Source organism: Nelusetta ayraudi, unplaced genomic scaffold (genome assembly GCF_046127955.1).
Source record: "Nelusetta ayraudi isolate G7.1 ecotype Tasmania unplaced genomic scaffold, CSIRO-AGI_Nayr_v1 ptg000016l, whole genome shotgun sequence".
NCBI classification, from domain to species: Eukaryota; Metazoa; Chordata; class Actinopteri; order Tetraodontiformes; family Monacanthidae; genus Nelusetta; species Nelusetta ayraudi.
Window position 1 is genome coordinate 7,169,880 of NW_027466066.1, and position 24,454 is coordinate 7,194,333.

General features: G+C 41.8%; 1 protein-coding gene across 3 annotated transcripts in view; it reads right to left on the reverse strand.

Annotated features, from left to right (window-relative positions):
* LOC142886985 (E3 ubiquitin-protein ligase rnf213-alpha-like) overlaps positions 1-23,036 on the reverse strand; it is a 28,855-nt gene extending 5,819 nt beyond the window's left edge. The window contains exons 1-53 of one of the 3 annotated variants that reach the window (XM_076024285.1): positions 22,811-23,036; positions 22,020-22,143; positions 20,702-20,886; positions 19,662-20,183; positions 19,140-19,553; positions 18,516-18,625; positions 18,253-18,422; positions 17,956-18,103; positions 17,680-17,847; positions 17,323-17,525; positions 16,923-17,212; positions 16,569-16,828; positions 16,237-16,455; positions 15,527-15,719; positions 15,383-15,438; positions 14,829-15,003; positions 14,562-14,720; positions 14,162-14,260; positions 13,945-14,067; positions 13,672-13,855; positions 13,410-13,583; positions 13,138-13,290; positions 12,455-13,050; positions 12,066-12,225; positions 11,778-11,995; positions 11,517-11,654; positions 11,250-11,414; positions 9,901-11,167; positions 9,623-9,804; positions 9,351-9,506; positions 5,653-9,258; positions 5,440-5,564; positions 5,183-5,299; positions 4,980-5,104; positions 4,776-4,898; positions 4,625-4,686; positions 4,355-4,508; positions 4,143-4,278; positions 3,878-4,069; positions 3,614-3,744; positions 3,323-3,480; positions 3,026-3,232; positions 2,660-2,847; positions 2,429-2,549; positions 2,204-2,304; positions 1,928-2,110; positions 1,652-1,827; positions 1,467-1,569; positions 1,270-1,384; positions 974-1,175; positions 650-864; positions 454-576; positions 29-139 (exon numbers count right to left, since the gene is read on the reverse strand). In XM_076024285.1, the coding sequence (XP_075880400.1) occupies positions 29-139; positions 454-576; positions 650-864; positions 974-1,175; positions 1,270-1,384; positions 1,467-1,569; positions 1,652-1,827; positions 1,928-2,110; positions 2,204-2,304; positions 2,429-2,549; positions 2,660-2,847; positions 3,026-3,232; positions 3,323-3,480; positions 3,614-3,744; positions 3,878-4,069; positions 4,143-4,278; positions 4,355-4,508; positions 4,625-4,686; positions 4,776-4,898; positions 4,980-5,104; positions 5,183-5,299; positions 5,440-5,564; positions 5,653-9,258; positions 9,351-9,506; positions 9,623-9,804; positions 9,901-11,167; positions 11,250-11,414; positions 11,517-11,654; positions 11,778-11,995; positions 12,066-12,225; positions 12,455-13,050; positions 13,138-13,290; positions 13,410-13,583; positions 13,672-13,855; positions 13,945-14,067; positions 14,162-14,260; positions 14,562-14,720; positions 14,829-15,003; positions 15,383-15,438; positions 15,527-15,719; positions 16,237-16,455; positions 16,569-16,828; positions 16,923-17,212; positions 17,323-17,525; positions 17,680-17,847; positions 17,956-18,103; positions 18,253-18,422; positions 18,516-18,625; positions 19,140-19,553; positions 19,662-20,183; positions 20,702-20,886; positions 22,020-22,119 (13,761 nt within the window). In that variant the 5' untranslated portion in view covers positions 22,120-22,143; positions 22,811-23,036. Of the gene's footprint in view, positions 1-28; positions 140-453; positions 577-649; positions 865-973; positions 1,176-1,269; positions 1,385-1,466; positions 1,570-1,651; positions 1,828-1,927; positions 2,111-2,203; positions 2,305-2,428; positions 2,550-2,659; positions 2,848-3,025; positions 3,233-3,322; positions 3,481-3,613; positions 3,745-3,877; positions 4,070-4,142; positions 4,279-4,354; positions 4,509-4,624; positions 4,687-4,775; positions 4,899-4,979; positions 5,105-5,182; positions 5,300-5,439; positions 5,565-5,652; positions 9,259-9,350; positions 9,507-9,622; positions 9,805-9,900; positions 11,168-11,249; positions 11,415-11,516; positions 11,655-11,777; positions 11,996-12,065; positions 12,226-12,454; positions 13,051-13,137; positions 13,291-13,409; positions 13,584-13,671; positions 13,856-13,944; positions 14,068-14,161; positions 14,261-14,561; positions 14,721-14,828; positions 15,004-15,382; positions 15,439-15,526; positions 15,720-16,236; positions 16,456-16,568; positions 16,829-16,922; positions 17,213-17,322; positions 17,526-17,679; positions 17,848-17,955; positions 18,104-18,252; positions 18,423-18,515; positions 18,626-19,139; positions 19,554-19,628; positions 20,184-20,701; positions 20,887-22,019; positions 22,144-22,810 lie in introns of all 3 variants that reach the window. The other 2 variants (XM_076024283.1, XM_076024282.1) reach the window with 2 other exon arrangements.
* Positions 23,037-24,454: the final 1,418 nt, after the last annotated feature.

Sequence of the window (24,454 nt, forward strand, 5' to 3'; positions counted from 1 at the left end):
TTCATGAGGTTCTACTATGAGTATGTACTTCGGGCTTGGGATGGAAGCGAGTGCTGGCGTCTCTGTAGAGAGTGGTGACTTCTCTATGCAGCGCCAGCAGGAGATAAACTGTCTTCTGCTGTGGTGAACACCCACAGCCCTGAGAACAAGAAGCACAAGAAAATAATAGACAGTGAGGTTAGCTGACACTTTCTATAACAATCACAGTGGTGTTAATGGTGTTAAAGCATGTATGCTGTATTGCTGCCAAGTCACAAATAGGTTGTTTTCATTATCACAAAGAATAAGTATCAAGTTCAAAAAGATACATTTTCAAATGTATATGTCGCAGTGGAAAAATCTCAGATTCTAATGCAAATAACAAGGTAATAATGTAAAACTTGCTTCAATAATGGGATAGAAAGCAGGGGGTAATGAAACAAAGCAGGTGTGAATCTAACCAAAAGAATTTACCTCACAGGTCGAATCCAGTCCGCCTGCCTGGCCTTCCAGGACTACTTTTGCAACAGCATCTCTGATAGTCTTGTAATGCTCCCCACACACGAGGTACTGATCCACAGGGGAAACTTCTTCACTCTGGATGAAATGGAAACTCAAAACATTATATTGAGATATTCCAAACGCAAATGGTCAGAGGTAAAAGTCTAACTGTGAATAACGCAACCTTTAGGAGAACTTCTTCAGGGAACAACCAGCGCACTTCTTTCACGTTCAGAAGTTTCAGGACAAACTCCACCCCATGGTCACGACCGATCTTTCGGATCAAGTACACTCGATACCAGTCATTCCTAGTGCGCTGACACAAGTTCACAACACTGTCCAGGAAGTTGTTGGTTCCCGTTGGATTTTTCTCTGTCGTTTGAGCTTTTGGTTTATTGAAGAAAAAAAAGGGGGGGAAATTTCATCAGATTTAGTCAGTAAGTGTGTGTGTACTTTGTGTTAAGCTGCCCTGCATGTGTCCAAAAATCCAAACCTGTGCAATTCAGTTTTTCTACAACAAGACGGGCAGCCAAATCCAGATCCATTCTCACTCTGGCCACCTGCTGCAGGTACTCAACAGTGGTTGTTTCAGCAGACTGTGACTGTTCATAGTCAACCAAGAAGGCTGTTTCTTCCTGCAGAAAACCCTGCTGTTCGGGAATGGTCCTGAACTGGACCCTTTCATACATGGAATCCTTGAAATAAAGAAAACAAATGTATGACGTTGAAACTTATAAACTGCTGCTGAGCAAAGGTCAAGTATCCAGTAAAGACAAAATTCATGTGTACCTCCAGGCAGTTGATGTAAAGTAAGTAAAGTTCAGTTTTGTCTGTCTTCTCCAGGATGTTGCTTTGCTCAACTGACAACAGATGCTGCTGCAGGTAGTTCTTAATTTTGTCAAAGCTGCAGAGACAGGATGGGTTGAACAAACACAGATATGGCACAGAAGTTATTCCCTGTGACTCGTGGGAAGAAATAATCTCACCTGTACTTCAAAAGAAGTTTGAGCACCACGGAGCGAACCACTGGATTTTTATCCACAGAGTCGTCGAAAGGCGACAGCATTTTTGTCAGAGTTTGTTGTTTACCTGGCAAAAACACAAGACATGAAAACCCAAACAGATTGTAAGAATTTGTGCAACTTTACATCACTTTCAACAGGGTAGGAACCTTTTCCTTCTTTGGAAATGAGAACATTCTCGACTTCCACCATGAGAAAGGACAGCAGATGGAGAACAATATCCGAACTGGGAGGTGAGTTGTCCTTGAAGCACATACTGGACACCAGGTCAATGAAGAATGCATTGCACCGCTTTCTGAACTGAGAGTGCTGGCTGACAGAAATCCTGCATGACACCAGAAAGTCCAGATTTACAATAATCCTGCCCCCGGGGTCTTAGATAGCAAGAGACACGTTAATACATTTGTTAATACATTTTTACCAACCTTAACTCATTGGAAGGACTCAATGGGAAGTTCTCATCAACTTCCTGAATACACAGGGGACAGTACATTTGGCCTGGGCACAACCACTCTTTTATACAGACCAAACAGTAGATGTGTCCACAAGGCAAGCAGACCGGATCTTGGGGGTCACCCATACATACTGGGCAAAGGTTAATACCAAACCTGGACAGAGCAATAACAAAAGGTGAATATTGCAGATGGGCAAAGTGTAGTGGAAAGCCTCTGGTGAGCCAAGAAAGAAAACCAGCAATCTACCTGAAAATACGTTCAACAGCTCCATCTTTGCAAGATCTGAGCAAAGTAATGACCTCCTCAAACGCCTCCTGACTTTTTAGATCTGAGCTTTTCTCCAGTATCTTAGTAAGAACATAAATACAACAAATTAATATAAGTGGTAAGGCGTTGCTCTTACAGTTATCCAACGCATTTCTTATATTAAAAAAAAAGTAATGCAGGGAATTGCATAGTGCAGAGACCAACCTTAGCAAGTCTTCTTGTATGCTCCAAAACTAAAGGTGCCAGATTCTCCCGAACCTCCTCGATACACAACAGTATGTTCTCGACAAACAAAGAGAGTGCAGATATCCGATTCCAGCCGGATCTAAGAAAGGATATAGCCAAAACATTGGCACTCAAACACAGTTGATAAATATTATCAACGCTGTATTAAAACACAAGCATCGGAAACATCATACATTGAGCTGGACTTACTGGACCCTGCGAACAATCGTCTTGCTCTTCTCCCCATAGTGTTTCACACTGTCCTCTGAGCAGATCAACTCAATGGGAACCTGGAGTTTTTTGACCAGCCAGAGCCAGGTTTGTCTTTGGACATCTGTGTCTAGGTTTGTTGGTTCCAGCAACTCCACACATGCATGAGCAGCACACACATCCAGCACCTAGGAGAAAGAGCAAACATGATTATCCCATGCACTTGAAAGGCAACTAAAATACTAGTCAGTTTTACCAAAAAGCACATTTATTCTAAAGTCAATGTAATTTCATGTTGCCAAGTAAAAAAAAATCCCCAAATATAGAAGAGTAATTTAAAAATGAAAACTTTCTTTAGACGCTTACCAGTTCATCCCCAACTCTGGAATGATGATTCTCCAAGAGATGCTGGACCACTTTGGGCTCAATGGAGATCATTCTAGATAAGTTCTGAAGTCGGATCTTGAACTCACTATAGGCAGCATGGATCCACGGAAGAGAGGTCATCGTGTCCATGGCATTGAGCTGCGCACGCATCTCACCAACACAACAACTCAAGGCACTACAGAGAAGCTGGAGAGCAAGTAGAATGTGTGTGCATGACAACTCATCATTAGAACTCAAAGTCAGAGAGCTTTATGTATTAAACAAAAAAAAATCTACCTGTATATCTTCCTGACAGGTAACATTCATTGTCATGCAAATGAAATCCTGAAGGTAGCGCTGGAAAAACTCTGTCTGTATCTCCAGATCTGTTTTTGCGATGTAACGTCCAAGTGGTGTGTTCCAAAAGAAGACATCAAACTCTTGTGGGGAACGGCCTAAAAAAAACAGTGGATGCGTTTGTCCGTAATGTATTGATAATATCCAATAGTTTCTTTAGATTTGCAAAAAAAATATTTATATGCATAGTAATGTGCTTCTGAGGTAGAGCACCTTGGGGAACGGCATTACCTTCTTGATGAAGCGCATGAACCCAGAGTTCCTCCAAGTAGTTTTTGATCCTCCAACTGAATGGCATGCAACATCTCATGTTCTTGTTTTGTACAATGTAGTTTTGGACGAGAATCGTCTTGGTGTCATGGCTTTCATATGAAAGAAGACACAAAGGAAGAATACATTTGAAAAGAAAATGCTAAACTAAGCAATTAGTCACACATTTTTATTTTTTATTTTTTTTTTGACATTTATGAACACTGCACTACTTCAGTCACTTACTTGTGGTCTGCCCTTGGTTGAAGAACTTCCAAAAGCTTGTCATTGCCAAAGATGTCCAACCACAACCTCTTGACGGACTGACCACAGTTATCATCGAGCAGGAGGTCCAAGTTTTGGTCCCGGTCAATAACTGAGACCAGATGTGCCAAGAATGGCACTACCACCGCCTGAACACGCTTCCATAGGGTGTGCCTGCCAGGACCAGTACGTGTCAAATAAACGCACTCTAATGTAAACATTGTCTTCTTTGGGTTAAAAAAAATACCTGAATGTCCCTCCTTCTTGCAAGGCATCAATGTTTGATGCTTCTTTGATGACCCAGTTATTGACAGTGTCAAAGCTGCCGTCTTGAGTTGACAGCAACAAGTGTAGCCGCCTCTTTACAGTCTGAAGAAATTCACCTGGCACCATTCAAGATTACAAAATGAACAATGTGCAGGCTGCAAAAAAAAGAAGCAATAATTGGGTTGTTGGTACCTTTTAGCTCATCGTGGTCAGTGAGCAGCGTCAGCAGGATCTGAACTCTGCGGGTACTGAGGAAACCACTGTCCACCTGGTCCCTGAGCATTCCCACTGCACTCTGCACACAGCTCTGCATTAGTGCAGTGGTGTCCACAACTTGATGACTGCCCTGCAGCATTAGAAAATGCAAAAATATCAGCAACCAATGTTACAATGAAAAAAATGTCCATTATTCTTGTGTGACAGTAGTTAAAACAGTTTACAATATGCCTTGTCTAAACTTACATTCTCCTCTTCCTCTGCTTCTTTTTCTTCCTCTTCATTGTATATGTCCTCCACCTCCATCGCTTCAGAGACATATTTTGTAATTCAATATTTTACTATTTTAATATTGTATGTGTGTAAAAAGCCACAATCATTATCATGAGCCAGATACCTTCTTGCTGAGCGTTCCTCGTTTCAAACATCTGGCTGATTGTCATATTTTGCAGGACACTGATGTCTGAAACAATGTCTTTTGATTGCCTGAGGTCATCAATATGAGCCGCTCTCCAGGGGCCTGTAGATTTAGAAAAAAATGTCTTTGAGGACTATTCCCCAAAATGGTTGGATCGCAAAACAAAAGGGGAAAGAACCTTACCCCCATGGAAACCAACATAGGAAGTCCCTCCTTCCATTCTAGGCAGTCGTGTGATGAAGTACACAAACACCTTCATTTCATTGTTTTGCAGGGTTATCTTGTTGATTTCGTTTATGGATGAATACCTGAAAAAAAAAATGAGAAAGCAACTTAAGAAAATGACAGAGCGAAAAATATACAACACAATGGAGAAAATGACTTACTTGGCAGATGCAATGAGATTTGCACTATGTGAAGCCTTATCAAAATCACTCTGGATGATAAGGACCTTGTCACAGGTTCCAATGTCTGGGCTTCCATCTCCAACTGTGAGAAAATTCCTGAAAGAACAGAAGGCAAAGATTTTTAAACTGAGCAGTAATCAAAATACTTGTATTGATTGAATTTATTGCACTCAACAGTTTGAAGCCTGTTCCCAAATGATTTAATAATGTTCAGCTCCATATGAACATCAACAAACCTGATCTTTTTTAGGAAGGAATGCTCCGTGTCAAACTGCTGCAGTGAGAGAAGCTCAACACTGTGCACCATTTTCTCTAGTGGTTCAATTTCAGATGCGGTCAGAAGTCTGGAGAAGGTCGTCACCTGTGGTTTTAAAACAAAATCAGACACTGAAGGCAATTCCTCTACAAAATAAATGGCATGATAAATTGCAATTGTCTGATCATTTTACCTCTGTAAAAGTTGAGTAACAATTCACTTCCTGTCTTGTCTGATTAAGAATGAAGTCAGCCAAACAGCTGCAATTCTGCTTTTCATAATAGACTTCCACCAGATGGTCACTTTCCACTTTTGGAAGACGTGTGCAATGCAATCGGACAATTGAGTCTGGGGTGGCACACCTGAGCAGTGCGAGTTTTGCCTCATCCAGCACTTTTCCCTCAAATTCTGAATTCTCCTGATGATCTCTCTGTTTTTCCATGACTTGAAGTATTACAGAAGCGCACGTGTCAGAGTGGTAGCCAATGAAAACGTCAGCTGGCTTGTACTTGTACGTCTGAGCTGCACGTGGAACCGGACTCTTGAAGGACACAAAAAGTGCGACCCATTTCTCCAGTTCACCCACCATCCTCTTCTGTTCAGCTGTTAGGACTGTGTTGATGTCCAGGTAGTGTTTCTCCAGCCTGTTGATAAGAGGTATTGGGAACTCCTTATAGACCACGTCTTTTTCCTCAATCACAATCAGCCGAAAATCTTTGTGAACCCTGCATTTCACACGATGGGTTCCAAGTCCAAGATCCACATACTTCTGCCCTCCCAGGAAGACATAGTATTGGTTGAGGGCATCGTAGAGGCTTTCATAGAGATTCTGCAAGTTGAGTAGCACAACTGTCCGACCTGTCTCCATACAGATCTTGACTCTGTTGATGTTCCGGCAGATTTGGGTATACTCCTGGTCTTTGGGGAAACTGGATCCAAATATTATCTCAGGCATACCGTTTTCAGAGAAGAAGCTTTGCTGCAGGATCTGTAGGGCCGCATAGTTTTTTGTGAGCACCAGCAGGTAACGACATTCTTCTTCTTGTCCAATTGCATTAATGTTTTCTCTCACAAACTCAACTGCATTGAGGTTTTCTAGATTTGGTGTAATCTTTAGCGCATTGGCAAAGACACTAACTGTATCCAGATCATCCTTCCCACAAAAATTTCTCAGGACAGCTTTAACTATTTCCGCTGGGCTGGGCTTTCGTTGATTAATCTTGGCTACTGCAAAAATCATCTTAATTAGACTGTAGTAATCACGTAGTCCAAAAAATCCTTTGCCTTCTTTAACACAGATCTCCATGTAGGCTTTCGCGAGGGGCTGAAAGAAATCCCTGACCTTTTCTAAAACCACTGCATCAGATCTGCATATGCCTTTAGCGCTCTCAATGAGTTCCCGTTCATCAGGGTCACCACGGGAGACAAATATGCCTCTGTTCATCTTTGCAGGATCCAAAGCCCAGTTGGAAATGCCAATGAAGCCAACCTTTTTGTGTGGCAGGGGGTCATCATCAATGCAACCTTCCTCCAGTAGTGGATGAAGGGTTTTAAGTGGCATCTTAGGGGAGTCCTCAGCCAGACCAATTTCATCAAGAACCACAACTGATATGTACTCATCCAGGTTCTTTCCCTCCTGGAAACGTCCACATTGTTTAAATGTATTGATTATGCCTTCTGGTGTTGAGTGAGGACTACACTGGAAGGAAACCAAATGAATCTGCTTGAGCTTTTTGAAAAGGGCTGAATGGGCGGCTTGGCCTTGCATTGCATCAGCTACCAGAGTTTTGGACAGAGATTTTGAACTTCCAGGTTTCCCAACTAAGAAAAGTGGGATTCTTAGTTCAATGCAGAGGACCATCATGAAAACATTCTCTTTGAGGGCACAGTTTTTTGCAATAGTGTCACCCATGGGCACATCACTCAAAAGTAGGTCCTGCATTAGAGAGATTTCTTGCTTTATATCTGCTTTGGTATATGACTGAGGGAGGCCTTTGCTAACTGTCTTTCTGTAGTTTTCTTTGTGTTCTAGGCAGGCATGATAGCACACTCCTATGGCCATTATTAAAGACCACATTACAGGATCTCTTTCATTTCTACATCTCTGATTTCCTGCCTGATTCTCTGCATTTTGTTTTCCTTCATACTGCCTCAGCTCTCTAAAAAACCTGGCATGGTTATCATAGAACCAAGCAAAACACTGCATGCAACGTTCCACATCCCTCAGGCTAACAAAGCTGCATTCATTCTTTCGTTCTCGCATATACTTCTGTGAGGCTGAAAGGACTTTTGTGATCACTGTGATGTAATTGGGACTGACTGCTTTATTTCTAGCCACTCTTTGCACAATCTGTTCGATGTAAATAAATTCTGACCGATCATTTAATTGCCCAAAGTCCCACACCAGAGGGATCATGCTTGGTGGCAATGCTTGTACTCTGTACACTAACTGGCGGAGGGGGATGGACCCAAGCTTTTCCTCAGTTTCTTCAGCTTGGACTCTGTAGCCAAGGCCAGCAGCCTCCAACCTTTGAATCATTTTATCTGTGTGTTTTCGGTAGGGGTTACAAGCAGCAATAATCTGCAAACCAGAGTCTGGTTTGAGTGCTTCCCCTCTGACTGTCTTGTCACAGAGGACCTCCTTGATGCTGCTGATGGCTTCAGTAGTGTTGGCCTCATCAAAGAAGAGAACAGAGTCAAAGTCATAGTCTTGCTTGTTAACGAAAGCCATTACTTCAGCCTCTCTAACTTTGGTGTAAATCATATCTGAAGTTGTCCCACCATGCACCTTAACAAGTTTCATATTCTCAGTGGACACTCCACTCCTTCGCAACTCACAGAGGAATTTGATGAGCCTCGTCTTCCCACAGCCTGTCTCTCCCATAATAATAACAGGAATGCCGCATCTAAATCGCATATGAATTGCAAGCATCTTAAGTATGTTGTCAGTGGTGAGTTCATAGGTTTCATCAGGGTCAAGAGGCCACTGAATTCCAAGAACGCTGCAAATTTGCTTTATTTTTTCCCCTCTTGGAAGGCTGTCAAAATCAATGTTAAATGGGACTCTTTGTAGCTTCAGGCCTTCATACAGTGCCATTGTCATCACATTCTTCCTTATCACTTCTTCGGTGGATGGCTCAATTGCATCAACAAAGCCCTGTGAGTTGGGCCGAAGATGAAAACCAATAAAGGTCATGGACACGTGGTCGTCATTAAAGAAGATGTATGGATGCGGTTGGGTTTCCCATCTCTTCCTCAGTAGAAAGGGAGCCAGGTCTTCTTCTCGGATACCAACCATATCCATCTGCAGCCTGCCAGGACTCTGGTCAGAGATACTGAGTGATGGAGTGGCAAAGTCTTTTGCCATCAGGATCATAAAGTCCACCACAAAGGTTTTAAAACCAGCTAGTGTGTCTCCAGTAATATCTGAATCACAAAAAACAGATGACTCACAGTCCTGCAGCTGATAGTTCAGAAACCAGGAAAAGTTTCTCAGTTCTGCCCAGGATGGGTCTGTTACTCCACAGTACATCAGAAGCATCTGGAGACATTCCACATGGGATCCCTCAACACCCTGATATTTGAAGGCATCAAGATTACTGCGGTTATGAAAGCGTTTGAGGTACTGGTAGGGTCGCTGAAATGCTTCACTCCTGAATTCTTCATCGTCCATGAGAGGGTCGTCTTCACTTGCAATTGTGGGATCCTCCTGCATACTCTCCAGCATCAGCACCTCTTTAGGTGGCCGGCAAAAAATATTTGGAAACACGTCAATAAATGTGCTGTTTACAGCGTGATCCTGTGGAGAAAACACCAATGGGAGAATAAGCAGTGATGTAAAGCAAAATGTCAAATGACATGAGTTTGTGCAAAATAATTACAAAACCTTACCTGTTGCAAAGGAGTTCTGACCGACATGATAGCTGGCCTTAAAATCTCAATGAGGTACAGTTGTTTGTCACTACACTTCCACATCTTGCCTTCAGAGTCCATCAGATAGCGCAGAATCAACAGCTTGAAAAGAAATTCATTGATCCCTTTCTGCACCTTTAAGGTAAAATCAAAAAAGTAATTTTACTAAACGTGTGAGCTGGCTCTGCATCTCTTATTCAGTCTCCACAATGAAAAATGAAGGTATGCATTAAGCTGACACTCATAATTACCGAAGATGTGATGTCAAAATGGAACATCGCAAGTCCTTTATTCTTGTGGGTGTTCAACAGAGATTGAAGGATAGCACTCTCATCAACAGAAGGTTCAATCAAGCGAATACAGTTAATCGCTGATGACCTTTTCGTTGAGCCTCTCAGTTTCTCATAAAGCCTCTTGATATATAGTGTTTTGCCTGTAATATAAATGACAATTCACAAAAGGTACAGTACCCCAAAAGCAGGCACATTCTCAAGACATAAAAATACTGCAAATGAAAATCTATACACACCTACACCAGCCCTTGTGGAGGAAACAACACCAACACACAGTCGATCCTTGAATGCACTGGCAGCACTGCATTGATTTTCTGATGCAACAAAGTGTTTGTGGAGGTACCCCTGGATGTCCGACAATGACCTCTGGGGAACCATGTGCAACCTGTATTGGCTGAAGGCTGACGGAAGGTAAGCATGTTCTCTTTCTGAGCTGCAGATTACTACGAGCCTGTAGTCTTTCCTGCTCTGCATTTTCATTCGCTGAAAAAAGCTCTCAACTTTCGAGCTCACGTCATAACTGAGCAAATCTCCATACAGCAGAGAGTATATCTTCTGTCCCCTGTAGCCTGTGCCGAGACACCTTCTGAGGAATAACTCCACCTGTTCGTAAGGTGTTGATGAGGTGCACAAGAGGACTTCATCATAGGTGGGAAGTGACTCATCCTCACTCCTCATGTAAATGGAGATGCAAGATTTCAAGACCTCATCATGAGGGCAAACAATGAGGTTTGGTGTCCCAGGGGCAAGACCTTCAGGCAGCTCCCTCCCAATGAGATTTTCCATTTCGTGATCAGAAGTTACTTCGTCTGTGTCTGTGTCTGTGTCTGTGTTGGCAAGTATTTCCAACAGTCTTCCAAAGCTTTTTATATCAAGGATATATGGAAGAAAGTTCTTCATGTCTCTTATGTAACGATTCCAGATTAGATTAAATTTTTGTGAGCTGTCTGACTCTACGCTACTGGTTCGTGGATTCAGTTCACTGGAGTCTGGGTCTTCTAAATCACTTTCTAGCACAACAAAAGTCTGAAACTCAATGTCCCCATTGTGCTCCTCTGGTTTGGTGAGAATGTCATATTGGAGCTGATGTCTCGCCTGCCTTAAATCTGCAGCTGTGCAGTTTGGCTTTACAAAGGAAAGCATCATGAGAACTTGCTCGTCCACATTGGATGCATTTTGCTGTGTCAACTGGGTGCACAGGTAGACCATCTGCTCAGCCGTGTAGTAGTTTAGATAATAGTGTTGGGATCTTTGTTTCTCCACAAAATCCATCCAAAACTGAAAACATTTTTCCATTTTCCTACAAAGGTGCAGAAGTAGCTCCCCAATGTTTCCTTCCAAAACCACATCGCTGACATTTTCCAAGTTGAAACTCATAACAATGTTTTGTTCCTTGCTGTTTGAGCAGCAATTGATCTGTACATTCCAGTTTGTAAAAAGAGGGTTTCCAGCGGTAAAAAGAGAAATAAAGGCCTCTGACAGTCTTTGAACATGGTCAAAAACCTGGAAAATAAAAACACAACTGTCAGTAAATCAGTACATTTGTCTATAATTTCAGTAACTGAAATAAACCATTCTAATATACCTCAGCAAAGTGATCCACTTCATTCTGGCCTTGATCCCCTTTTCCAGACATGAGCATGAGTTTGTTCTGGAGCTCCCGCAGATCCTCCAGAGAATAGCTACGCATCTGATGACCGTCATCATGCTCCTCTGGAATCTGCAGCTTCAATACGTTGTCAAGACTCAACTGTATTACAAAAAAAAAGAAAAAAGAAAAATACAAGCTCAATCATCTTCCTTCTGAGAGAACTAGTTTTCCTCAGAGATGACCTTGGACCTGGTCATTTACCCTTTTTTCAGATGGTGCCTCGATCAGGTAAATTCCTCTCTCATTGATGGCAGATGCCAAAGAAAGAGATGACAGCTCCACTGAACCGTGACTGTCTTTCACACTCTTCAGCCACTCCAAATGCCGAGCACTGTCCCGCTGAAAGAAGAATAAGCTGGAGGTTTTCTCTCTGTTGTTCGAGTTGCTACACCGGGAAAATGATTTCTGACATATTTCTCATATTTCTGGAATAGGAGCGATTTAGTGTCCATGTGTCCGTACCAGTTTTTTTGGTAAATTGGAATCATTGTCCAGAGCTTTCCACAGTTTCTTCAGCAGCTCATGAAAGAAGTGAAAACCGGAAGTGGGTTTAAGCTCATAGAGCATTGATGAGTAGCCAAGGACAGCATCGTGAAAGCAAGCGACTCGATCCATGTCCATGTCATTCTCGCCCGCAGAAATAGTAGCCAGGTCAACAAACACCTTCAACTCATTTATATCTGTGGAGGATTTACATTCACTTTAGTTTCATTTGCTGTCATGGACTGAACAGAAAGTGCCTTTTCTTACCTTCAAGAGCATCTTTGACCCAATTTACAAAATTCTTCCGGAGTCCAACCTCATTAAGACACAGTCTACGCGGCTCAGTGATGTCAACTAAAACTTTCTTTGCCTGCATCAAGTCACTGTCAATGCGATTAAGCTGCTCTTTCTGGAAGTCAGCATGACTCTGTAGGGATAAGTAGAGAAGAAAGAGTCAAAAGATGCGTAAGTGGGTCGTGTTTGAACTGTTTGAAATATATTGTTCTTAGAAGCCCTATTCCAAGTAACTTCAAAGGGAAAATTAAAAGGAAACTTTGGAAACAAACAAAAAGAGGATTTCCTTAGAATGCCTTTATACTGCTGATGATTTAAAATTCTTGTGGTCTAACAAAACTTGTTAAAATGTGCCAACTTACAGCTTCCATCAGTGTCTCCAGAGCCCTGAAGTCTCCTTGAAGACCAAGTGTCTCTTTGACCGTCATGATGATTCTGGCAGAAGCCACAGCGAGGTGAAGCTCATGATACTGCTCAATCTGCTGAACCCTTCGATGGATCCAGTGTGTGTCCGATCCTTTTTCAATTCGGCACATTATATCGAGCTGCTCTTCCAGTTCCTCATATTTGCCCTCGTAATCGCCAAAAAACTCATTAACTTGAGCAAGTGTAATATGGCCGTCCTTTAGACAAGTGTAGATTTTTTTATATTTCTCATAGGAAGCCGTGAAAATGTCATCATGTATAATTTCAGGTGTTGCTTTAATATGTTTTTCATCCATTTCTTCACCAACCAGGGCTTTGGCTTCTTTCTCCCAACACGCTTTGAACAGACGACTGTCCTGAAGGGTGTGCAGAACCTCTGCCATTTTCCTGATGTCTTTGTCCCACTTAAAGTAGGTGACAATCCCAGCCATATCAGAAGCCATCAGGTCAAACGGATGAACCTCCATGAAAAAATTAAGGGGGGTAACCTCAATGTTGATCTGCTGCCGTTCTTCCATGTCGTCAACGTCAACTACAGGGGAAAACAAATCAAGATTGAATTGTAGTCTCTGCAGCTGTGCAATCAAACCAAGCAGATTTCTCCTCCTGCCCAACATACCTTCCATGTATTCCTCAAGTTTGCGGCTCATCGCTACAAGGACGTCAATCAGTTCCTTCTCATGATGCACGGCATTCACTTCGCTTCGTCGCCACTGAATCAGTCTCTTCATTTTTGCCCTGTCCTTGTAGTGTGTGTTCTCACACAGGCAATCTGCGAACATTGAATTGAACACACATAATAAGAACACAAACTTTCTATTTCTATCAATAAATATTTAATGAGGTGATTTCCACTTTCTAACTGTGTTTTGGCTCTTTGTTTTATATTACCAATCTGCAGTAGATCTAAGAAGGCATCACTTTGCTGCAAAATGATATTTAGCAGGATGATTTTGATGTCCCCATGGACAAGTTTGCGTTTGATGGCTGTGAAAGCTTCAATGGCTTTTTTGATTCTGTCAATGGCATCCTCAGAGAGTTTGCTGGTTGCATTTTCATCTGCATCTAAAATACAGGGAGAGTTTACTCGCACAAACATTGATTTTGACTGCTATGCAGAAAGAAATGTGATGAATATTTTTTTTCCAGATACCGTAGAGTTTTAAAATGTTTTTGGCCGCGCCCCATGAGAGTAGGTGTTGCAGGACCACTTCTTCATCTTCCTGAGGATTTCCTCGGTCATCCCTTGGCCAAGATTTCTCCATAATGGCTGATATGAGCTTATCAAATTTCCAATTGATCTTTAAATTCGCAAAGAAACTTTCCTCAGACTTGCTCTGTGTGTGAGAGAAGTAGAGCTCACTGGTCATCAAACATCCTTAAGTCAATGCAAGACCCATACTGTCTTACTCTAAGAGTTTACTACCTGGCATAAACGTGGGACAGCCTCAAGAGCACAATTTTCAATACTTGCAGCCACACACGGATGGGATTCACGCAGGTCTTCTATCATTTTGCAGTAGAATTCAATTTGATTCACAGGAGATGCCTGATACCACAGAAACAAACCCAAAAGTACCCACATCCATCACCATCAGGCAAAAGACAAATATGGAACCATTGCCAAAAGGTGCATTACAAACCGTTTTGTATTTGCCCTCAAAATCCTGTGTGAATGTCTGTCTCCACTCTTTTGTGCAATCCTCATCTTTGAAGTGTATAGCAATTATGTTGTTCCATGTCTGTAAAAGACAAAAAGGATTAAAAGCAGGGAGTAAGCTGGGGAGGTTTAGGAGCACTCAATGCTTGGAATTATTTTTTCAAATGCAATATACGGGATTTATCAGAATGAACTGAAAATCTGCCTTTATTCATAAAAGTAGCATCATCACACATTGTTTAACTTCAGAAAATTAATTGGGTGGTTCAATCCTAATTACAGTGAACAAAAGCGAAGGTCTTTAGACTAACTTGACTATTAGATGACATGGAAAATCTTAACTCTTCTAATCTCTTTTTACACAGAATAACAAAAACACTCACTTCAATCTCCTCTTTCGTTAAAAGAGATGATGATGATAATGGCCAACGACTGTACGATATCTGCGGGAAATACTGACTCAGCCAGTTCCTCACTATTTTTAAGGCCTGAGAGAACAAGGCTTTTACAGATTGCTTGACTGTTTCTCCCTCTGGGTTCTCCTGAAAAGATCAACATTGACCAACAAGATCAACATAGCCTTTGATATTAGCAAGATTCCATTTTTTTCTGAACTGCAGACATCTGGTTTTCTAATTTAATCTACATACCTGTTGCTCGTTATTGTAAACAAAATCTGACACTGATGCAAACGTATTTATACAAGCAACATGAACTTCATGGAAATTTTGATTATGTGATGGACGTTTGTTTCCTTTGCAGAGCTTCTCCAGCAGCTTCACTGCTGTTACCAGGCAGGAATTTCTGTAATTTTCTGTAAAACAACTGCATGCAAAAATTCAGCATTAGAAATACAACAGAAAAAAGTGAGTGATAAATGTTTTAAATTTGTCTGACAAATCAAGTCTAGAGTCCCATATTCTAAAGATTTTCAGATTTTAATTTTTCATCCAGGACTCCAGTTGAGTGGCCGATATGAAGAATTATGGTTTGCACCCTTCCACAAAAACAAGGCAGTCAAGAGGCAATCTTTGTGACATCACAAAGGCTTGTTTTATGTTGTATTGTAGGACACACTTTCTGAACAGTGACGTAAAAAGTTGGGTGTGAGAGGATAAAGACACCATCTGCATAACATAGGACCTTTCAAGATTTTAAAAACAGTAATTAAATCAGAGTTTACATTTTCAGTGAAGTAAATCACCTGTATTTTTCCTCAATGAGTTTCTCTTGTATATGTGACAGAATACCGTATAGTTCCTATAAAAAAAAAAAAGTCAAGGACTTAAAACAGTTCACAATTACTCATTACTCGACAAACATTTACTTTCAACTTGTTTCCACATACCTGCACGGTGCTAAAAGAAATTTCGGATGGAGCCTTGTGGAGGAAAACATGAAGCATGTCCAGAAGTTCAATGTTAAGTTTGTCATTACAATCCAACAGTTCATCAAATGGAATCAAATACAGGCAGGACCGCAAGAGAATCGGATCGATTTCTACCAGGTGGCTGTGGGATTTTATTGCATTCATCAAGGCCCTGAAAGAATGGCGATAAATGGATCTCATTAATGATCAGTGTACACATGAGCTCAGACAGAGAGAACGTTGAAAGAAAGCTGTATGCCTGTGTAGGTCATCCAGGTCATTGTAGTATTTCAGTTCTGAGTTGTAGGCAGCGTTCATTAAACAATAATGAATGGCAGCTGAGAAAGAAGCCTACAACTCAGCACTCACATGCTGTGTCTCAATTCAGGGTCTGCATCCTTGAAATACGCATTTTGAAAGGAAGTTGCGTCATACCACTGCGCAAAGGCTTGTCCCAATTCCCAAGGGTGCTTAGGACGCTCAAAATGCGTACTCGGAAATACGCACTCGTTTTAGCCGATTCCAAGGATGCACCGCTACTATCTTTCGCGTACTTATGTATCCCATGATGCTTTGCATCTAGGCTGGGTACTCGAAGAACGCTTCCTTCAGACGGAGGACACTCGGTCTGAAGGGTGCAGACCCTGAATTGAGACACAGCAACAGGCTGTACTTGACCAGACACTTACTTCCTGTCCTGACTGTTCATGCTTGATGATGCCCCAGGGCGAAATTCAAGGTCTTCCAAACCTGCCCAGGCCAAGCCAAACTTCTGGTTTCCAGGAGTTTGCATTTCAAAAGGTTTTGTGGTGCCGTTGAGAAGGTGAAGGAGTGGCAGCACCAGGAACCATCTTGGATTTCCCACTGTCTTCACTTCGTTTATCAAAGATACCAATTTGCTTTTCAATCTACGACAGCATGAGAACATAGTTATTAGAGCAACATAAATAGTAAGTTACAATTCACAAGTAATATACTGTAATTAGACTTAATGGAATACTGTACAGAATGAAATACCTACGTTCTGAGAAAAGCAACATCTGGGGAAAAATCAGTCCAATACTTGGTGAATTCCTCTTTTTTCAGATTGGGCAGGCACAGTTGTGTGCAGAGATTATAACGCTCAGAATCCAACAATCTGATTTTATACTCTTTGCAAACACTTAGCATGATCACAGCCGCCTTCATTGTATCATCAGTATAGCGCATCTTTCCTTCACCAGTCTTCAATAGCTGAGGTAGCAGGTTATGCAGCATAAAGTCCTTGAGCATCATGCTCACCTGGAAACACAAAAACCACAATTGTCTTTTTTCAGTGCATTTGCATAGTATCTATTGTCAATGCATTTAAGATAACTTAAATAACTTTACTCACGTCCTCTTTTCCAAAACCTAAGGAGTCCCATTTCTTTTGTCTTTCCTCAAACACAAAAGGTTCCGCATAGATCTCAAAAAACTGACGAAGCTGGGTCCAAAAATTTGTCAAATTGATGGAAGTCCACTCCCGTAGAAGATCAAATATGCCCTGCAGCATTATTTCCCCTGCAATGTGTCTGCCTTTAATGAGATCCTTCCTTTGCTCCCCCCAAAGCATATTTTTAAGACTTTTCAGCATGCCCTTTGACGGCTGTACACAGATGATGTCATCATACTGATGCCAGTCCCCTTTACAAAAACATAGAGCAGAAATGATAATTTCATGAAAATCGTGTTTCACATGTAGGGCATGTAATAACATAAAAAATGACAGCTGAATTAATAAAATTACAAATTACCTTCATTGTTGAGCAGTTTGGTTTTCACAAACAAACACCTGTTAACAATCTGATCAGTGTTTGGTTTGTATATGAACTCATAATCACATTTTTTCTTTTCATTCCTGTAGACCACGTATTTGTAAGGGATAGATTCACACTCGGTTGCTTTTTTTGATGCTGGAAGTTTGCCTTCTACCAGAAAGCCATGTTCTCCCAAATCCCTGCATAATTAGGGAGAAAAAACATACATGGTACTGTGTCAGTAAACTCAGGAATAAAGAAGAGACCAATGAGTCCATAAACGTGTAAATACTAGTCATTCCTTTGCCCTATGGCTGCCATGAAAAATCAGGGTGGGGTGGGGTGTTAGTATACCTGCTCACAAATAGCTCAACAGCCATTTTGTCCCATGATCCAATGATGTGCCCAGCCTCAATGAAGATTCGATCTTGAGCTGGATTGAATTTGAAATCCTTGGAGAGAACTGCGTGGAAGTAAATTGTGAGTCTGTCGTGTGCTGCAATGTTTTGATTGCTGGTGGGCCTGATAGGGAAAAAAGGACACAGAAACACAAGGAACGCAAAGACAATATTAAACATCAAAACCTTGTCTGAAGCTTGTGTGTTAAAGTGTCTCAGAAAGGTTCTTCACCTCTTGGGTGGTGGGACAATGGACCCCTTGCTTTCCTGACTGTCTTTTTGACTTTCCTTGTCAGCGTGTGAGCTTTCTGCCGACCCCTGAGTCTCCATGGGATCTCCTGCATCCTCTGGGTCTACACTGGAGCCACTGCTGTCAGTCTGTAACAGTAAATTGTACAGACATAACGCGATATATAAAAATTCAACTCTTTCTCCATGAAAAACAAATGACTGTGGTTTCTGCCCGATTCTTTTCATTACTATTTATACAGTATTACTACCTTTGGTGGTTTTTGAGTTCCAGAGACAGGTGTCTGTTGTTGGCCCTGCTTCTTGCCCTTCTGTTTGGCTTGCCTGGTCTGCATTGCTTCCAGCTCCATCTTTTCATTCCGGTTCAGAGAGCGCTCTCTTGTCTTTGTCATGTCTCCCTTCTTCTTGGAGTCGCTGCTGTCCTTTGCTTGGGCTTTGTCGTCGGTGGGCCTGAATAGAAAAGAGGAAAAGAACACAGCAAAACATTTAACACTAAGACGTTGACCAGCCCACGTGTGCGCAACTGAATTAGAGGTTCATCACCTATTGGCTCGAGAGACGTTGGACCCCTTGCTATCCTGACTGTCAGTATGTGAGCTTTGACCAGGCTCTTGAACCTCCATTGGCTCTTCACTGGAGCCTCCAGTCTCAGCCTGTGACAGGAGATACAATGCAGTCAATCAACGGCAGGTATACACCACCAGTCAAAAGTTTGGACACACCTTCATGCAATCTTTTTTTTTTATCTTTACAACTTTGTACACTGCAGATAAAGATATGTGAGCAAGATATATGTAAGTATTCAGGCAAAAACATGTTAAATAACTCTGAATATGCCTTTTATGAAAGGTGGCTATTTTGAAGAATTCAAATATAAAACGTGATGGAGTTATATTACTATTATTACTATTATTTTATACTATTATACTTTTACTATTATTACGTATGTACTTTTTTACTTTATTGTTTCCTACATAATTCCATGTGTGTTCATACATAGTTTTGATGCCTTCAGTGAGAAACTGCAATGTTAACAGTCAGGGGAATAAAAGGGTGTGTCCAAACATTTGACTTCTAGTGTAGACCATGAACTCTTTTTCCATGAAAATCACATTACTATGGCTTTAGTTTTTCTACTCCTATCAGTTGAAATATAATAAGAACTACCGTTTGTTGAGGTCCAAAAACCATCTTTAGTTTGGGTGCAGGAGTCACCGTCTGTTTCTGGCCCTCCTCATTCTTGCCCTTCTGTTTGCTTTGTCTTGCTTTGTCCTGTGCTTCCATGTTACCATTCTGGTCCAGGGGGGGTTGTTTTGTCTTTGCTGTGTCTTCTTTGTTCTCAGAGCTCTTGTCTTGTCGATTTGACGTGTTGCTTGGGCCTGGCTGAGTCGTGTCCTTGGTGAGCGATTCGGGCTCACTCCCCGAGAACGTGAGACCTTTTTGAAGTGCGTCTGCAGATTGATCCACAGCAGCGTCTCCTTGACTTTCCCTGTCAGCAGTTGAGCTTTCACCACCCGACTCCTGGATCTCCACGGGGCCTCCTGCCCCCTTGGGATCTACACTTGAACCTCTGCTGTCAGCCTGTAACAATAGCAAGAGACTGTTGTTTTGGGTTTTCTCTTCTAATTACTTTAAATCAATTGAACTGGGTATTACCTGTGATGGGTTTGGTTCAGCGGCAGGAGTTACCTTCTGTTGCTGGCCCTGCTCCTTCTTGCCATTCTGTTTGCTCCGTCTCGTTTGGCTTGCTTCTGGCTCCACATTTTCATTCTGGTCCCCCCGGTCTCCCTTGTTCTTGGAGTTGTTGCTGTCATTTTTATGTTCTTTGCTGTTGATGGTATTTGACTTTTTGCTTGGATTTGGCTGAACTGTGCTCTTGTTGTCCTCCGGCATGGACTCTTGTGTCACAGTTTCAGAAGATGATGTCAGAGGAGTTTGATCTTGAGTTGATTTTGGCCCATCGCTCCCTCCCTCTTTGGACTCATCTGCTGCTTCCGCAGAGCCTTTCATGTCTACTGTGGCAGCATTGTTTTCACTCAAAGCAACTTGTTTGTCTTCAGGCACAACAGGATCTTTCACCGCCAGAGAACTAGGCTGGCTCTCCATTGACGAGAGATCCTCTTGTAGTGAGTCTACAGATTCATCCACTGTAGTGTCTGAACTGTCACCTCTGACTTTGTTTTTCTGTTTGTTCTTCTTCCGCTTTTTCCTCTACAAACACCGGTGGGTAGAGAGCAAAGATTAGTTATTTCATGTGCTTCGTCAAGGCACTAAATTAGATTTGTAATATTATTAAAATTATCTATATTCTACATTTTTGTAGGTATAAAGAGTTCATCACAGCTCCTCATTTATGCAAGTATGTGAAAATGAGCATGTGGCTTTTAGGAAAGAAAGGCTTCAGTATCTGCTTAATATGACTGTGACTCACAGCACATGTTGACATAAACTGATTGAGATTTTAAAAAATGTCTCTTATTATACAGTATTATTATACATAAGAGAGTTGGATTCTGCATACACATATTCCGTCTATGATTAAATAAACTCTTCATACATCTGCTAAGTTAAGTTTGTAGCTGATCACTTTAGCAAGCAACTAAAAAATAGCAATTGTCAATAAGAAAGCAGGAAAAATATTTATAAGGAATTAAACATTTGATTTATGTTCCCGTAAACATAAAGCATAATTGTCTTTATGAATTGTCAGGGAAAGCGTAAGCACTCACCTTCTTCGTAGTTGGATTAGTGCACTCATCGCTCTTTCGTTTGGGAGATTTGCTGGATTCGCTTTGGTCCTCAGATGGAGCCTCTGTCGCTGCCTCCGTCGCTGCCTCCGTCGCTGCCTCCGTCGCTGCTTTCTCAGCTGCACCCTCTGAATCTGACACCAATGATTTTGGCTGATCTTTTGCATCTGAAATAAAAAATGTGTGATAATGAAGACATGGCCGGATACTGCCAGGGCACCTTGATGTATGGTGTTATCAGATTCAGATTCAGATTCCTTTATTTGCTATTTGTGTAAACACATAAGAGTTTGTTTTGCGGTAGTTCCAAGTACACATTCATCAGAACACAGTACACGGAACACAGCAGCCATGGACGGCGCCATCGTAATGATAAGTGAACGACTGGGGGGGGGGGGAGGGGGGGGGGGACCTGAGCAACATGGGCACCTACTGTATAACAACACTATACAACATATAGACACACTCAATAGACTTTCAACGGGCGATGGAGAGTGTCTAACTGCAGCAATCTCCTGGAGGAGTTGTTCCAGCAGTGACCATGGCCGCGGCTGGTGCGGAGGGGGGCCGAATTACAGATTAGGATTGTTTGGGTCAGGGCGAGTAGTCGCATTCCAAAAGACTCGACTACCCTGTTTGTCCGTCCTGGTCTCCAAAACGATCCATATGCCCTTGCAAAGCCGAAAGCTTCACCAAAATGACATCCATGTTGTTATCCACATCACGTTTCAGTTCAGAAATCGCCAGTGTCTGAGTGCCAACGGCTCTGTCCACCTCAAAAATCATGACGGGCAGCCTTTGGGGACCTTGGACTGCTGGCATCGTCTTCCAAATTTGTTGATAAACCAGGGCAAAGTATAATCCAATCAGCAGCTGACCTGTTATCATGGTTCTCAATAGGTAGACATCCTCAATATCCGCGACACAACGCGACCCACCACCTCTCACGTAGCCCGCTGCGAACAAACCGTTGGGGCAGACATGGTTCCCCCGGACCCGCCTGCCTCAATCACAAAAAATAAACTTGATCTTTCACTTTCATTATTCTGCATGTCCCTAAAATTACTGAAATTCAAGTAAACCAGATTTGTCCGTCATCTTAAAATTAAATTGTATAGCGCAGGAACAATAAATTAACAAAATGCAATAAGACACACATTAAACAGTACAATGAGTACAATGTAGAGGAACAAAAGAACTCGGAAAAGGGTTCAAAATAAAATAAAAATAAGTTTGTTTTTGTTTTTTCAAACTGCATGACGAAAATATTCATAATCTTAGATGTGATGCGTTTCCTTACCATGTCCGTTTGTCGGCTGGACACTCAGCTTAGTGCCGCACTGGCTGCAAAAGTTCGCTCTTTCTTCCAGAATGCCACGGTTGCACCCTGGACACTTCATTGTAGGACCTCAGTGATCTCTGGCCTGCAATGACAGAAACGCCGTTCAATTCCGATTCTGCCAGGGCATTCTGATTTTCAGTGGAGGAGCTGGAGTGCTCTTTTCACTTTCATTTCTGTGGAACAAGAAACCTCTTTAATTTGGCTTAGTCATAAATGTCAAAATCCAAAAATCGTTGTACGTTTCGTTAACTTGTAGCTTAAAAAAGTTTCATTTGTTGTTTAAACGTAACCAAATGTACGGCATCGAAGAGGAAGAACTCGCACATTTAGTATCATGTATGTTGGTCATTTCCATCGTAAGATACGTAACAGGGTTTTTTTTTTAAGTGCGTAGTGATTCCTCTTCGTCTGTTAAGATATCTTTGACCTTTTTATTTTAGCCAATCACGAATTTTGCTCACAAAAACACAGGTTTAACAAGTTTCTGTTATGATAGGCCATACGATTCCCCAATCCTGTTATCATTGACAGTTTATATACGAGACATTTGCCGTAAACAATTCTGTGGGTTATTATGTGTGTTTACCGGAAGTACAGAAAGCTAGCTTAAAAAATGCTCATTCCAAGCACGGCACATTAATGCAATGACACGGGCGCTATGTATGACAGCTGGCACCTAGAGAAATAAGCACTGATTTACGCAAAAGGCAGTCAAGTCACTTTTAAGACCCAGCTTGTGGTGAACTTACCCAGAAGTGTCCCTCCGTGGCGGCGGGATGTGCGCAGCGTCACAGGCTTGTTTTGTATCCCAGGCTCTGACGTTACGGAGAGCAGCATTCGGTACTCGCACACCGGGACGAACACCGCAGTAAACGACTCCCAACTCTCTGGATGAACCGAGTCTCGACCGCATTAAAGTAGTCGCACGTCGCATTTCCGCATGGCACCAGGCCCTGCACAGTTTCGTTTTTACTGAAATGGGTGTCAGGTGACCTCGACCTATAACTTTCATGACTCAGTGATGGTGGGGCAATACGAGTTTTAGTGGGAAAAGGAAACTAAACTGGGTCATTATTATTATTATTATTATTATTATTATTATTATTATTATTATTATTATTATTATTATTATGAGGTTCACAAGTGTGCGATGTTCTACGAGGATGTAGGACGGTTCTATAATCGAATCTATTTAAATAGAAACGTTATTGTCACTTGTGCTCAGTGTAAAGAATTCCTGTTCATAAACAACGTTACTTGCACAAACACACACACCATCATTTGCCAATTGTAGAAATTACATTATGACAGAAATCATCAATGTGATAACAAAACGAATGAAAATGTCCTGTCATGTGTGGCTATTTTATTTTATTTTATTTATTTATTTTACATATTTGAATACAAGAAAAGGTGATTTATTGTAAAAGTGTTCTCAAGGCTACTGGACTGTAAGTATTTAGCTTTCTTTTTGGCTGAAATCAAGGCCACACCCACTTGACTGTGGGCGAAAGAGAGGGAGAGATTTTTTTTTTAATTATGTTTTGCATTTATCAGGTAAAGGAGAAGAGAGCGGAGTGATCTCGAGGTGTTGTTGACTTAAATCGTCAGCAGATGGCACAAGAGGGCTGAAAGTCTTGAGCAGCGCACCAAATGCCTTCCACTATCATCATCATCATCATCATCATCATGAAATGCAAATTAACGAACAAACCCTCAAAGGGTCACACATTGTGTTTGTCTCAAAACCGACCAACGGGTGAAGTTTCCTCGCTGAGGTTCACTTGGACACCGTGCTGTAAATCGTGCCTCCATCATCAAGATCTTCCCATTTCTGCCTCCTGCAGAAGACATGCCAGGTGATTATGTCAGTATGCCTCACTATTCAACAGGCACTGATAAATATTTTTGATCAACTGCCGTTTTTCTTGTAAATTTGTCGCTGCTGGAAGAAAGCGTCTCACTTTTGTTCCATTTTCTCAGGGCCAAAGACAACACTGGCATAGACGATGTTATTTCCGGCTTGTGGTTGGTTGTTACCCTCACTGGGATGCCAGTTGGCATACACTGTGCTCTGAACAGAACGACACACACACATGCACAGACACAAACACATATAACCTTTTTCCCACCTCTCTGGACATATCAACAAAACAAGTCTGTGAGGAAGCAATACCATCTGGACTGCCACCTGAGTGTTTTCCTCTGCTGCACGCAGTCTCCTTTTCATCATGAACCTGAAACAACACAACAGCACTAGTTGCAATCATATATGGTTTGTAAGGGATTTGTAAGATATAACGGTGGCACACTTTACCATGTGATGGCAGTAGAAACAATAACTACCAGGAGCAGGACAATGATGAAAATGATGATCACAAATGTGTTGGGTG